This window comes from Acomys russatus, chromosome 6 (assembly GCF_903995435.1).
Source record: "Acomys russatus chromosome 6, mAcoRus1.1, whole genome shotgun sequence".
Classification (NCBI taxonomy): Eukaryota; Metazoa; Chordata; class Mammalia; order Rodentia; family Muridae; genus Acomys; species Acomys russatus.
In genome coordinates this window covers 26,940,229-26,955,407 of record NC_067142.1, presented here as the reverse complement: position 1 = coordinate 26,955,407, position 15,179 = coordinate 26,940,229, and the positions used below count along the sequence as shown (strand labels likewise).

Here is a 15,179-nt window from a genome sequence, read left to right as displayed (position 1 = left end):
ACTATGTAGACCAAGCTAACACTGAACTCACATAGGTCTGCCTGCCTCTGCCGCCTGAATGATGGAATTGAAAGGTGTGTGTCATTATGCTCAGCTGCACACCTGTTTCTATTCTCAGACTATCAATATAAATAATGAACAGTCCCAGGAAGCATACAGTCAGTGGAGTAACCTGAATCTCATTAGGAATGACAAGTGCACTTCATACAGTTCAAAAGATAATATTTAATTGTCCTTAAAAACAAAAACAAACAAAAAACTACCGACACAATCCCTGTTAGGGGGAGAAAGGTCTGAGCATGCAGTACTTACTGGTAATGAACCCAGGATGGTCCTAGAGTTTTCTTAAATTGAGCAAGTCCCACAATATCAATATAAATAAGCTCAACGATTCTGTCTCCTACAGTGGGACAGCCAGACCGGTTCCCAACGACCTTCTTCATGATCCTGGAGTGGGGCAAATGGGAAAAATAAATAAATAAATAAATAAATAAATAAATAAATAAATAAATAAATAAATAAATAAATATAAATCAATAGCTTTACAGTAAGAAACCAGGGGAATGTGATAGGTTAAAATCACACCTCAAGTCCTTATTAAAGATCATGGGCTGATGATTCAAGGCTGCCTCAACTCTTCAGAGCCCCCATTCTGACCTGCGGAAATTAGATGCTGGCGTATAAACACAACCCGTGAAGTTCTAGAAGCTGTGTAATCCACCTGCACTGTGGAGCAGACATGGGAGAGCTAACCTGTCATCTCTCCAAAAATTTGTTCTCATTTTCCTTCGGAGTTGGGAACGGGAGTATTGAAATACTGCTGTGCTGATATGTCCTCCAAATTCAAATAGACTCTCTTGGAGGCAGGCTCTTTAAGACCCAGGAAATAAAACCTAAAAGGTCCAGGAAGTAATTGAGACTCATAAGTCCCAAGAAGCTCCTGAGGCACAAGATTCCCAAGGAGCCTCCCTGGGCTTATATAAGCAGTAACAATGGCTTAAGAGAGAAGATCTTCTGGCCAGTAGATCTGCCTGCCTGGCCGTGCAGGGAGCTTGAGAGGCCGCAGCTTCAGTGAGGGCTTTTTAGTGAGCAGCTGCCTTCGAGTTACCATGTTCCTTCTAGGTAATTCCTCATGCACAACCCTGTTAAGTAACCCCAATAAATTCACTGGTTCACCAAGCTGGACTTGGGTAGAATCAGCTCTTTGGTCTTTCATTGGAGCCTTATCTGGGGTGAACAGATGACCACGTGTCCCCAGAAAAAGTCACACAATGAACATAGAAATCTATGACATTCTCTCTCTTTTGTTTGTATTTCCTAAACACCTCCTGTTCCCAGCCCCTCAGCTCTAGTATAGCCCTACACAACCCCACACTATCTTGAGTGATTCATTATAGAACTGGACCTGTGGCTTAGACATCTTCATTAGCTCACCTTTCAGCCAGTGACCAACCCTCCTGTATCCTGGCATCCAAAACTGCCCATGTTCTAATAAAATGACGCCAAATGTGAACTTGATTAGTCAGAAAAAAAGTCCAAAGCGCAACTGCCATGGACTCAGAAAGCAGCCATTCCCCTTCCACTCTTCTCCCTGTTCACATCCCATGGCAATGCTTGACCAATTTACAAAAATCCCACTTTCAAATGACACAAGTCACAAGCTGCCTCCACAGTCCATACACTCACTGGTTCTGGCCCCTTCTGGGCTTCTATAAAAGCCAAGCTCTACTGAATCAATTTCTTCTGAAGATCTGGAAAAAATCTGTGAGAAAGGCTGGATAATAGACACTTTCATCTTTGTATAATCAACAGGACTCGGCCACTGTAGGACAGAGACAGCCACAAGTTAAGTAAGAGTGGGTGTGGATCTGCGCTCAGAAGATGTTGACAGAAACAGGCAGAGGGTTAGCCTTAGGCTACTGACTGTAGCTTATACCTGGGGTTCCCCCTCGTTCACTGGCTCTTAGCCTTGTCTACCTACAGAGCACCACAGTATATTTATGACATGACACAAAGGGTTTAGGATTGAACGCACAGCCAGTGGCTCACTATAGTTTTAACAGTGCCATTGGTGCTAGGGTGAGGTGGTACAGAGCCTGCCTGACACACACAAAGCCCAGGGTTTCACACCCAGTGCCATATAAACTGGACATAGTGGTGCACACTATGGAGGCTGAGATTATAAATTCAAGGTTATCCCCAACTATGTAATGAGCTCCAGGCTAGACCAGGCTACACAGACCTAGTCTCAACATTAAGAAACAATCCCAATCAATGCTATTGCTGGCATCCTCCATGGTATTTCTGCTGTAAGCAAACCTCTATCATGGTGCTCAGCATCTGGAGATCAGTGAAAGGATTGCTTTCACAGACATTATCTTCACACGTTACTGCTTTCAATTCAATTTCCTGCCGGCAACCTTGGTGTGTGAGTCAGTGGTACAGTAGGAAAAGGGTAGATAGAGCATGGGTTGCTCTCTACCGTCTCCACTGTCTCTAGACTGTCCTCCCAAGGGTTGGCGCAGCAGCGTGACGACTTGCATGCTGGGTTAGGAACTTGTACAGGCAATTTTCTGGGGACTGTAGGGACCTTGGTTCAGCTGTTTGCCCAGCTGTATCAACTGAAAAGGGACTGAGAGGGGGGCGAGAGCTGAGTGCAAATCTCAGTGGGATAGAAGACTCAGGAAGAGAACGCACCAAGCTGGAAGTTAGTTAATTGAGAAAGGATGGGGTCCTAGCTTTCAGGCAATCCATTTTACTCAAACTATAAACAGGAACTGGCCCTGTTCTAAGCTTTGGAAAGCCTTATGTTGAGCAGGGAGTAGAGTATGCATTTTGGCAAGAGGCAGGGAATTAGGCATGTCAATAGTCTTGTGCTGCAGATGTTGGAAACACCTGGAATAGCAAAGAATAAGCGCTTTAGCTTGAGTTTTCGTAGCGTTCATTTATGAGGCCCCAGGAGCCTGCAGTGCCAATGAAAACATATTATCCTTTTCATAGTGTATGTATTTAGCTCCCGAAAATAATCTCCTTATCTCCTGTTTAGCGAATTATCACTCTCATTTTCCTCCACAAGAAATCGTACGCTAATAGAGGGGCTTTACAATTTTACGGTATTGTTTCTGTATTCTGAGTTTCAAATTGAAAAATGATCTCCTTACTCCTTGAGCTCAGCCAGTGAAGCTGAGATCCGGATGTCATGGCCCAGAAGGTACAGAGATGTAATTAAGTCACTCCACTGAACTAGTTCACCGAGAGGGCCACCACTGAATGCTGTCTCTGCAATCTTGAAGCCAGATTCCTTGGTCAGGAGTCCCAGGTGAACAAGGATCTGGAAAACAAAGAGGAAACACACACTGACGTCAGGGGGCCATGTTCAAAGTCCACGCTAAGGTGCTGTGTGCAGCATTAAGCAGTCAGTCAGTTCTAAAGGAACCTCTGAAGTCTCAGTATTATGGGCTATGTCATTTTTTCTAGAGGGTATAAAACAAGGAAAGAAATATTTTTTCCACTGTTTTAGACATATAATAAAACTATGAACTGCCCTTGGTAGAGCCATGAGTGTGAGTTACAGACAGATTATCCTGTTTTTTCTTTCTTTCTTTCTTTCTTTCTTTCTTTCTTTCTTTCTTTCTTTCTTTCTTTCTTTCTTTCTTGAAGCTATGGCTGGGTCACTCAGTAAAGAACCTGAAGAACAAACATGAGGACCCAAGTTCGAATCCCTAGAGCCCAGATACAAACGCTGGGTGTGGTGGTGCACACTTGTCACCTCAGCACAGAGGAGATGGAATAGGCTGGACAGGCTGGCTATCGAAACCCTGAAATCTTCCTGCATCCATCTCCTTAGTGTTGGGATTACAAGCATATACCACTACATCAGGCTTTTTTTAAAATGTGGGATCCGAGCAGCTAACTCAGGTTATATGGCTATTTGACAAGCACATTATCAATTGAGTTCTCTCCATAACCCAACAAGTCTATGCTTAAGCATACTCTAATTATGATCCAGGAGACTAGTTTGGTTTTCAAATATAAATCCATGGACATAAAGCATTTGTAAAGTGTTTCAGTGAACTTTTGCTCTCTGACTACCCAACAGATGCGCTTGGCAGTGGGGAGCGTGTTGCAGCTGGTACCTCCATTCTCTGGCCAGAATCCGTGCAGCCTCTGGTAGCTTTGCTGTTACTGGGTATAAGGAGATGTTGTAAGCTCATCAAGTGTAATTTCCGTCTCAGATCCTAATGAGCCATTTTCCCAAGAACCACTTATCCCACCTAGTGGAAATAGCATTTACAGATCAAAGGCCAGTTCTCAAGGGATTCTACATAATTGCTATTTGGAGTCTTTTCCAGTGGTTGTAGCTAGGAACTTCATGTTTCATCAAAGATAAAATAAACTATGGGTTCTTACTGACAATGTGAATTCAAACCCAATACCTTCAGATAATATCATTCATATTTCACCATTATTTACTGTCTTCTATAATGAAAATTCCACTATGTAAAGACAAGAACACAGCAAATCATTTTCTAAACTCTAATATTCATAATGGATCTAGAATAAGATTATTATACTTCTGCTAATTTTTTTCAAAGCTCTCTGTTGAATTTACTGTTTTACGAAAACAGAGAGTAGCCCTCTTTTGTGTTCCTGCATCAACACTGCGTAGATAAGCCATCAGCCCAGCTGTTCCTTTTCCTTAGGATTTTCAAATATGTTTTTTCTCTTTTTAAAACTGAAAATAGATTTTTCTCATACAATATATTCTGATTATGGTTTTCCCGTCCCCAACTCCTCTCAGCACCTCCCCACTTCCCACCTACCCAAGTCCACACCCTTTCCCTCTCTCTCATTAGAATATACACATGAACCAAAAAAAAAAAAAAAAAAGATAAGCTAAAATAAAAATGAGCAATTAAAAATAGAACAGGGCAAACAAACGGAAAAGAAAGAGAGGTATGACTTTTTAAAATTGAACTTTTCACACTACACCAATACTTCCAGCATCAAGTCAACAAGGATGAAGGGCTGAGTGGTCTGCTTCTACGCCTGCTGCATCCACCCCATTTCTTCCTCTCCCTCCCTTGACCACTTCATTCTTTTCTTACTGTGGGAAAATACGTACAGCACAGCGGCCACCATCTTAGTGCACATGGTCTAGAAGCACTTCCCCCTGGACAGCACATTTCTGGTCAGTAGAGTTTCAAAGTTTATGTATAAGGCATAAGGATAAAGTCTTTTTTTTTTTTTTTTAATCTGTGAGAGAGTGTGTGGTGACGATGGCTACAAACCAATCTATTCCTTAGGCTTTTGAAGCATGCATTAAAATGTTGAATATTATGTTATACTATGCCTATTTTTCTATAATAAGAAAAATTAATTAAATGGTCAAAGGAGGAAATGGGGGAAGGGAGGGATAGAGATAAGAAAACCACGGTCTCTTCTTGGGTATCATTGCAGCCACCACCCACCTTGTGGTGTGTATGGATAGTGTGTGTACAGTGTGCGTGCAGATGTGTGTGCCTGTGTACACATCCACAGAGGACAGAGGAACACAATGAGTGTGGGGAAAAGAAAATCTCAAAATGAGGCGAGAGGAGGCTGGGCTGACCTACCTGGGGGCATCATTAGACCCACGACATCTCTGTTCATCTTGTTCCCACACAAAACCATTTTTTTTCTTTTCTCTTTTTTGTTTTTTCCGAGACAGGATTTCTCTGTGTAGCCCTGGCTGTCCTAGAACTAACTCTGTAGACCAGGGTGGCCTTGAACTCACACAAATATGCCTCCCGAAGGTTGGGACTAAAGGCGTGCGCCACCACCGCCCGGCTGTGGAAACAACTTTTATAAGAAAGTTGGCATATAAAGGAACAGGATCAAGACACTCACTTTCTTCCGTTTCCTCTTTTCAAGGTTCTGTTTCTCTGCCAGAGACTTGATCGCTTGGATCCACGCGTCAGCCATTCGCCGGATGCGGAGTCTCATCCACCGGAACTCCTCATGCTTTTTCATCATGCTGTAGAGAATGTTGAAATCCGTACGAATTTCCGCCTGGGGGAGCGGGGGAGGGGAGGACAAGCGTAATAAAATGAGCAGAAGACTAAAAGGGTAGGAAGCAAAATGATTTTCGTGCTATGACATTTTTAAACCTGAGAGCCAATTAATTAACTCAGGATTTCAAAAGTCAATCTTGACTCTGCACGGCACTTAAGAGGACCAAAAGCAGACACAGAGCCTGACAAGGCCAGTTCCATCCGCAGGAACCACGTGGTGGAAGAGAACTGACTCACCGTGGCATGCGCATGCTCATATCCATGCGTTCACAAGTGAAATAAATGCGATTAAAAACTTGAAAAAGCCAGAGTACCTAGGACTATAGATTGAAACAAAGGCCCCTGGCTGCTGATATGTCACAAGGGGGATCATTAAAAAAGTAGAGATAGAAGCCAGGTATGATGGCGCAGGCCTGTAATCTCAGCATGCGGGGAGGCAGAGGCTGAGGCTGGCCCATCTCTGCATGTTTAAGGCCAGCCTGGTCTACAAAGTGAGTCCAGGACAGTCAAGGATATACAGAGAAACCCTATCTCGAGGGGAAAAAAAATTCAGAGACTGAGAAAGTAAGTTTTGTCATTGTAAAATCTAAGCTACGGAGGCACACAGTTTTTGCAATTAATATACCTGATATACTTTCAAATCCCCTGTGCCAAAATTTATCGGTATCTTAGAGCTGCCTGCTAAGCAGCTGACCACCAAGTAAACTTATCATGAGCTCCCACAGGCAGGACAGCACTGTGAGGATTAGAGGAGGGCCTCTTTCGCCCCAGAGGAAGATGGGAAATGAATGATCATTTTCTAGATGAGTCCTGCTCCAGACCAAAAGAATTTACGATTTTCTAAGGAATTTTAAAAGCTGGGGATAGTATTTGTTTCTATCGGAGTAGACCCTAAAATTCAGACCAGACTAATGCTTAAGGTCCAGGAGGACAATTTTTTTTTTCCGTAGTATTCTGTATACTGTAGCTGGATGCAGTCCCTGATTAGAACACGAGATAAACATGATTATATCAGCTTTTATTTCACAAGTCGCCTCAAGCATACCAGGTTCATCTCTTAGCAATCTCCACGGCTCATTCTTAGCATTTGTCTCCCTTCCGGATCAACCACCTCCCACGGTCTGCACTTGAGTCTGCAGACCCTGGCCATGGAGCCTCCCTCTCGGCTGCCTTGTGTGTGTTCATCACATGTTAGCTGAACACAGCCACAGCCTTCATTACATATTCTCCATGGCTGCTCTCTGTGTCAGGACTGAGAAACTGTTAGATTAAAAGTCTGGCAAAGAGGAAAACACTTTCTGGCCTTCAAATTTCTCTTGTTTATGGAGAGACAGACAGACACACACACACACACACACACACACACACACAGAGAGAGAGAGAGAGAGAGAGAGAGAGAGAGAGAGAGAGAGAGAGAGAGAGAGAGAGAGAGAGAGACACACGGATGGACAGACGGACAGACAGACAGACAGACAGAGACAGAGAGGCAGAGACAGAGACAGTGCGTGTAAAACAAAACTTGTACTGGTTCTCTCAATGTACCATGTGTGTCCTCAGGGATCAAACTCAGGTTTTCAGGCTTGGTAGTAGGCACTTTTACTTGTTGAGCCATCCCATTAGCCCTATTATTTTTACACATGATGGGCGGGGGGCGGTCTCAGGTAGCTCAAGCTGGCCTTAAACTCTCTATGTAGCCAAGGATGACCATCCCCATGACTTCGCCTGCATCTACCTCCCAAGCACCGGGGCTACAGGCATGCAACACTATGTCCAGTTTACACGGTGTTATGCAGACTGAACCCAGGGCTTCTTGCATGCTGGGTAAGCACTCTACCAACTAAGTTAAACCCCAAACCCCTACTTGGCCTCTTATAGAAAATGTCTGCTTTGGGTTACAGAGAAGACCTAGTGGTTAAGGGCACTGAGTGCTCTTTCAGAACAGTGTGGTTCAGCTCCCAGCACCCATGTCAGGCAGCTCCCAGCATCTGTAACTCTAGTTTCAGGGATTTGATGCTCTCTTCTTGCCTCTGTGGGCTCCTATATATACATAGTGTATCTAAACCCATGCAGGCACATACATATGCAGGCAAATAAAACCATTTAAAAATATAAAAGATTGGCTGATCTATGTTCTAAAGAAAGTGCCCAAGCTTTCAAGATAGCATTGAAAGGTTTCTGGAGTCCCTTTCTGTCTTTCTAATTGCATCTTCAACCTAGCTCATCCAAACCTCTGACCTTGCCCACCCAACCAAGTAGGGCGATATGAAAGACCAGCTTCCCACTGAGACGTGGCTCTCTCCCTGCACTGTACAGAACACTGCTTGTCCTTTCAAACCCAGCTTGTCATCTTCACTATGGAAGCTCTCCTGACCTCCATAGCTGAGATCATCTTTCCTCATTAATCTTCCTTAGCAGGCATTAGAGCCTGGTGACAAGCCTGGTCATTATTTACAGCCGGTCCCCTCATTAGATCACCCAATGCCTCCACATCTGGCACTGAAGTGCATTCCTCTCTGTGGCCCATCATTTAGGGACCTTCAGAGAACTGCTCAATAAATAAATCTACCTAGCCGGTCTATGACTTGGCCCGCTAGACTTGAGACTTAAGTTGGCGCTTCTAAAAGATGCCGTGAACGCGTATCACTTAGCAGATGACCTAAGCACACGAGTGGAAGAAGAGTGTTCCAAAGTCACCTACCAATGAGTTATGATCAGCTTCTTCATAGGGATTTTTTGCTCTCCAAGGTAAACGAGGACACCAATTTTCAACCTGAAAAAGAGAAGCCAGAAGAAGTGCTAAGTACATTGGCTCATCTTGCAGTGGACACGAATGGACAGAGGGCTAAGAACCATTCCCAGCTCACAAGGAACATGGTGTATATATGGGATATTATTAACCAGATATTAACCAAACTCCTGGCCAGATGCAGGTACCCTCTAAGGTGCAGAAACCTTTAGGCAAAGTCCCACATTTCAGGGACTGAGTCCTTCCTCTACTAACTCTCTCTCTTCCATAGGAGGGAGGGGTGTCCTCTGGTAAGGGGTTAACAGATTCCAACACTTCTGCAGTGGAATGGCAGTGTGGAGGAGTCACCATGAGCCATTCAGCTACTGGCCAGGGATGATTTGGGACCCGCTCAGGTGTGTCTAAAGGGAACAGATGGCATTCAGGCCAAAACACTTAAATCTCTGATTTGAGGATCAGGAATGTAAACTGTGGTTTGATGCTAATTAGTCAGGGTTTCTATTCTGGGTGTTTGCTTGACACTGTGTCAAGAAGTAAGGTGGGTAAACCCAGGCCTGGTAGCCCACACCTGTCATACGAGTACCCAGGATATGAAAGCAGGAGGATCGGATGTTCTAGGTCTCTCTGGCTATATAATGAGTTCGAGGCCAGCTTGAGCTACATGAGACCCCGCCACTAGCAACAGCAAAACAGGAGCGATCTCCTCGGTAATCTTACAAGGGTCCTTCCACAGAATGATGTGTCAGCACACAGGCTGTGTCAACTTCCTAACATTGAGACAACTACAAAGTTCACTCCTGAGAACCTCATACCTGAATACAAACACACACACACACACACACACACACACACCTCACAATGCTTTAAACAAGTCTATGCTTTTGTGTGAAGTTGCACTCATAGTCCTTGTGCACATCTGTGGCTCACAGGTGCAGGCTGGACACACCTGACAATCGTGGTGGGAGGGAAGAAAGAAGGCAGAAAGCACTGGATTTGTAGAAATTTCTTCCACAAGAGAGTAGAGCAATAATTAGTTAATAATTATTAGGAAGGGCTTGGAGAGATTCTAGGAAGGGGCTCAAGCTATAGTTCAGAGGACACAAGTTCAATTCCCACCACACACACATGGGGCAGCTCAATGCTCCCCTGCTCCAGGGGATCTGATGCCCTCTTCTGGCTTCCAAGTGAGCTAGCTGATCTCACCCCGCCCTCTCTTGATGTATGCATAGTTAAAATGAAAATTCTAGCAAAGGAAAAACAGGAAATCCATTGGGCAATATTAACATTATGTCTGTTGACTTAAAATAGCTACAGAATTTCAGGGACATGTCCATCCCTTACAGGACTGTTACGGATGGCTGGAGAACTGGCATTGGAAACCATTGCTCTTCAGTTGGGGGGGGGGGACCAGTAAGATTTTACAGAGCGCCAACCTTTGAGGGTCACTGAGTCAGGGAACCACAGCCTTGTAGGCTGGCAGATCAGTCAGGCAAGAAAATCTATCTTTCAATTCTAGGTGGGTTTTCAAAGAAAACATGTCAGTTTCGGTAATCTAGAAATTACTCATAACGCAAGGTGGTATTTACTGTGACCGAAAATAGCTGGCCATATTTGCATAAAGCCATTTGCTATGGAGAATGCTCTGAGAGCTGCTGACCTGAGGGCAGCAAGGCTTATAGGGTGGTAGGAAAAGTGCAGTATTCTCTTTTCTTCTTGAGAAGTAAAATTAGACACCTGTGATGTTTGTGAGTGACTGCAGTCACTCAGAAACACTCGCCGTAGGAGAAAGCTGGGTGCTTTCATTCATAAATGAAGAAAATACTAACCTGCCTGCCTTGGAGGCCCATGCTGTGCACCTGCAACAGTGTGACCATGAAAGGCAACAGACATAGCTCCTCTACGCAGGACCCATGAGCAGAGAAAGCCCGACAAACCACAGCGCCTCAGCCGGAAATGTCACACACATCTGTGCTTCCTGCTCTTAGGCCAGATTGAGTCATTTGGCATCAATTATGTTTTAGTAAATGGACTCAATAAAACATCCTTATGAAGAATATTTATAATGTGAAGGCTTCAGATGGGTCCTGGATTTGACTGTTGGACCTCCAACCACGCCTATCAGTGCGCGCACGTGCATGCGTGCACACACACACACACACCACATGTGGCACAGATATCAAGAACCCTCATAGACAAATACACAACTAAGTTCACTTTTAAACATTATTTTTATCTTTAGCCACTTGATTAAATTTTCTTTGTATGTGTGGTATGTTCTCCTGTGTGTACATATGTGTATGCATGTGGAGGACAGAAGCTGACGTTGGATATCTTCTTCCATCACTCCCTATCTTAATTTTCTTTCTTTTTCCTTCCTTCCTTCCTCCTCCTTCTTCTCTCTCTCTCTCTCTCTCTCTCTCTCTCTCTCTCTCTCTTAATTTTATTTTAAGGCAGGGTCTCTTAGTGCACCTGGAGCTCACTCATTCACTAGACAGCAAGCGCCAGGGCCCACCTGTCTCTGCCTGCCTTCCCTAGGGCCACAGGTGCAGCAGGCCCGTGCCGGCTGTCTATGAAGGTGCTGGATCCTAACTCAGATCCTCGTGTGTGAGCCGCAGGCACTTCGCTGACCGAGCCGCTCCCCAGCCCCTGAATAAATGGAGTCTCTAGAGGCACCTGTCAGGATGAAAAAAAAAAAAAAATCTCCCCATGAGGGAACCTGATGGAAAAGAATGAAGCCAGAATATGAATAAAGAAAACCGACTAAAAGATGACACCGCGGTGCGACCAGATATTGGTAAAAGAATGCCTTTTCCCTACTCCCGCCCTCTGAAGAGGCTTCCAAGACTCACGCTGATGAAAACACAGTCAGTCCAAGGTTATCTGAAATATGACTTCACTAGAGAGCTCTTGAGGCTGTAATTCCTTTTTTTGAGCTGATCATTTTTCTTAGTTCTCCTTTCTCTAAATCACTGGCTAGCCCGCTGCTGCCTCCAAGGATAGCTCGGCAAATATGGAAAGCAGAGCGGTCCAATGGAGCTTTCAGGCAGCGGCTCCAGCTACACATGTAATGGGAATGGTGAGAAAACAGATAAAGACCTTAGCCCACAAAGGGAGGCTGGGCTGGGTTGTTTTCCACTTCAAGGATGGGATAACTAGTTGATGAAATAATTAAATTACGAGTAAACCGATTAGCCTGTGGGGAGAAGAGGAAAAACATTTTGTTGTTGTTGTTTCTCCCTGGAACCTCAGAGGACTACCAGGACTGGAGGAAGGCCAGCGCTGGCGATAACTCAAGTAATGAGGCAAACTGCCTTCAACGGGGCAACATTTTCCTAAATAAAAGCACCACAAGGAGAATGCGGGGAAAACCGTGCTTGCAGCTGACAGCTCAACCTCCTGATAGGTAACTGCATTCGCCCTCTGATGTATCCAGTGTCATTTCATAAGCTTGGCCCACCATTGTAACAGCCTATTTATAGAGCTGACTGACCCCAGGAGGAGCCTACTCCTTGACTCAGGAACTGCCCTGATTCAAACTGTCCTGAGCAGTGTACACCCTGGCTGGCTCACAGAGACCCTGGCTGGCTCCAGACTCCTTCCATCATGGCTGCCTCAGGCATGCTTCTCCAGCTCTGGCCTCAGTGCAGAGGCACACTGCTGCTCATCTTCCTTATCTCTGTCCTCTCTTACAGCACACAACCCTCTCAAGAGCAACGACTCATCAAGGGCAGGCAGCCTGAAGTTCGACACAGTAAAACAATTGGTACCTGGATTTGGGCATTAGTTCAATGACTCAATGCCCGATGCTCAAGAGTGAGGAACTGAGTTTGACCCCTAGAGCTCATGCTAAAAAAAAAAACAAAAAACCTGGTGTGACAGTATGCGATTGAAATTTAAACCCGGGAAAGGTACGGACAGGAGACATCCTAGCCAGACAGTCTAGCTGGATCAGCAAGCTCAGGATTCAGTGAGAGACCCTGCCTCAAATACTAAGGTGGAGAGTGACACAGGAAGACATCCAACATAACACACACACACACACCATCACCACCACCACCATCAACAAACAAAACAGGTGCATACACACAAAATTGAAAACCATTTGAATTCATGGTAACACACCCCAGAAATCAATAAGGCACCAGCACCCCTCTAACCATGTTTGATTAGAAGGCAAAACTGTTTAGACACAAGCTAATCTCTTTGGTGACTGCCATGGGCTGTGAAATGAAAAGGCAGCAGGATGAGGTGGGGAAGGCCGGCTCGCCTAGAGCTCAGGAACACAAACTGACAGTCAGTGGGGAGTGTGCTGTACATCGCCTTTCTTTACAGGCAACATGTAAAACAAACCAATTCTGGCATTCCTCCTGGTGAGTTAGCCTTCTCGGAACTAACTTGCTTTTTCAGCTTCATTGGGAAGCTGGTGCATCAAAGGAATATGAGTTCCTAAAAGTTCTAACTGGGTCAGGCTGTTTCTCAAGGTCTATGGTATGGAAGAGTCGTTGTACTTAAGGATGTATGGTACTTAAGCTGTATGGTAGATGGTAGATGCACATACAGCTCGAGGGGGGTTAAGGCTAAAAGGGGACAAAAGGAGCCCACTGTCAACACTAATAGCAGGGGCCTGGGAAGAGCAAATGCACAGTTCTTAATAAGGGCCTGGCCTCTCTGTGAGGTTGATCTGGTTTTGTTTGGCTTTTTTGTTTGTTTGTTTGTTTGTTTGTTGTTTTTTGAAAGACCTTCAGAAGAAGGGGAGGGGGAAAAAGGGAAAGAGGGTAGAAGGGTGGGACTGGGAGGAGAGGAGCACGGGGCTGCATTCTGGATATAAAGTGAATACATAAATACATTTTTAAAATTTCAGAACCTGAAAAAAAATCAAAACAACAAACAAACCAAAATTCCCTCCCCAAAACAAAATGCCTAAGAAAAAAGAGACTCTCTGTGTCTGTGTTGAGGACTTGGAGTCTTTCAGTTTTCTCCCGTGGTTAACCTGTATATTATAATGAAGGCGTATGTGTGTCCATGTGTCTATATTATAATGAAGGCGTATGTGTGTCCATGTGTCTATATTATAATGAAGGCGTATGTGTGGCCATGTGTCTATATTATAATGAAGGCGTATGTGTGTCCATGTGTCTATATTATAATGAAGGCGTATGTGTGTCCATGTGTCTATATTATAATGAAGGCGTATGTGTGTCCATGTGTCTGTATTATAATGAAGGCGTATGTGTGTCCATGTGTCTGTATTATAATGAAGGCGTATGTGTGTCCATGTGTCTATATTATAATGAAGGCGTATGTGTGTCCATGTGTCTATATTTAAATGAAGGCGTATGTGTGTCCATGTGTCTGTATTATAATGAAGGCGTATGTGTGTCCATGTGTCTGTATTATAATGAAGGCGTATGTGTTTACATTTGTGTCTGTATATTAAAATGAAGGCGTATGTGTGTCCATGTGTTATGTTATTATAATGAAGGCGTATGTGTGTCCATGTGTTTGTATTATAATGAAGGCGTATGTGTGTCCATGTGTCTGTATTATAATGAAGGCGTATGTGTGTCCATGTGTCTGTATTATAATGAAGGCGTATGTGTGTCCATGTGTCTGTATTATAATGAAGGCGTATGTGTGTCCATGTGTCTGTATTATAATGAAGGCGTATGTGTGGTCCCATGGTCTATATTATAATGAAGGCGTATGTGGTCCATGTGTCTATATTATAATGAAGGCGTATGTGTGTCCATGTGTCTATATTATAATGAAGGCGTATGTGTGTCCATGTGTCTATATTATAATGAAGGCGTATGTGTGTCCATGTGTCTGTATTATAATGAAGGCGTATGTGTGGCCATGTGTCTATATATAATGAAGGCGTATGTGGCATGTGTCTATATTATAATGAAGGCGTATGTGTGTCCATGTGTATAATTATAATGAAGGCGTATGTGTGTCCATGTGTCTATATATAATGAAGGCGTATGTGGCCATGTGTCTATATTATAATGAAGGCGTATGTGGCCATGTGTTATATTATAATGAAGGCGTATGTGTGCCATGTGTCTATATTATAATGAAGGCGTATGTGTGGCCATGTGTCTGTATTATAGTGAAGGCGTATGTGTGTCCATGTGTCTGTATTATAATGAAGGCGTATGTGTGGCCATGTGTCTATATTATAATGAAGGCGTTGTGTGGCCATGTGTCTGTATTATAATGAAGGCGTATGTGTGTCCATGTGTCTATATTATAATGAAGGCGTATGTGTCCATGTGTCTATATTAATAATGAAGGCGTATGTGTGTCCATGTGTCTATATTATAATGAAGGCGTATGTGTGTCCATGTGTCTATATTATAATGAAGGCGTATGTGTGC

At 44.0% G+C, this 15,179-nt stretch overlaps 1 protein-coding gene across 1 annotated transcript in view; it reads right to left on the bottom strand.

Annotated features, from left to right (window-relative positions):
• Positions 1 to 15,179, bottom strand: part of Mgat5 (alpha-1,6-mannosylglycoprotein 6-beta-N-acetylglucosaminyltransferase) — a 242,092-nt gene that overhangs the window by 94,805 nt on the left and 132,108 nt on the right. The window contains exons 6-9 of the mRNA XM_051147291.1: positions 8,752 to 8,823; positions 5,890 to 6,051; positions 3,162 to 3,331; positions 313 to 447 (exon numbers count right to left, since the gene is read on the bottom strand). Coding sequence (XP_051003248.1) covers positions 313 to 447; positions 3,162 to 3,331; positions 5,890 to 6,051; positions 8,752 to 8,823 — 539 coding nt within the window. The remainder of the gene's footprint in view (positions 1 to 312; positions 448 to 3,161; positions 3,332 to 5,889; positions 6,052 to 8,751; positions 8,824 to 15,179) is intronic.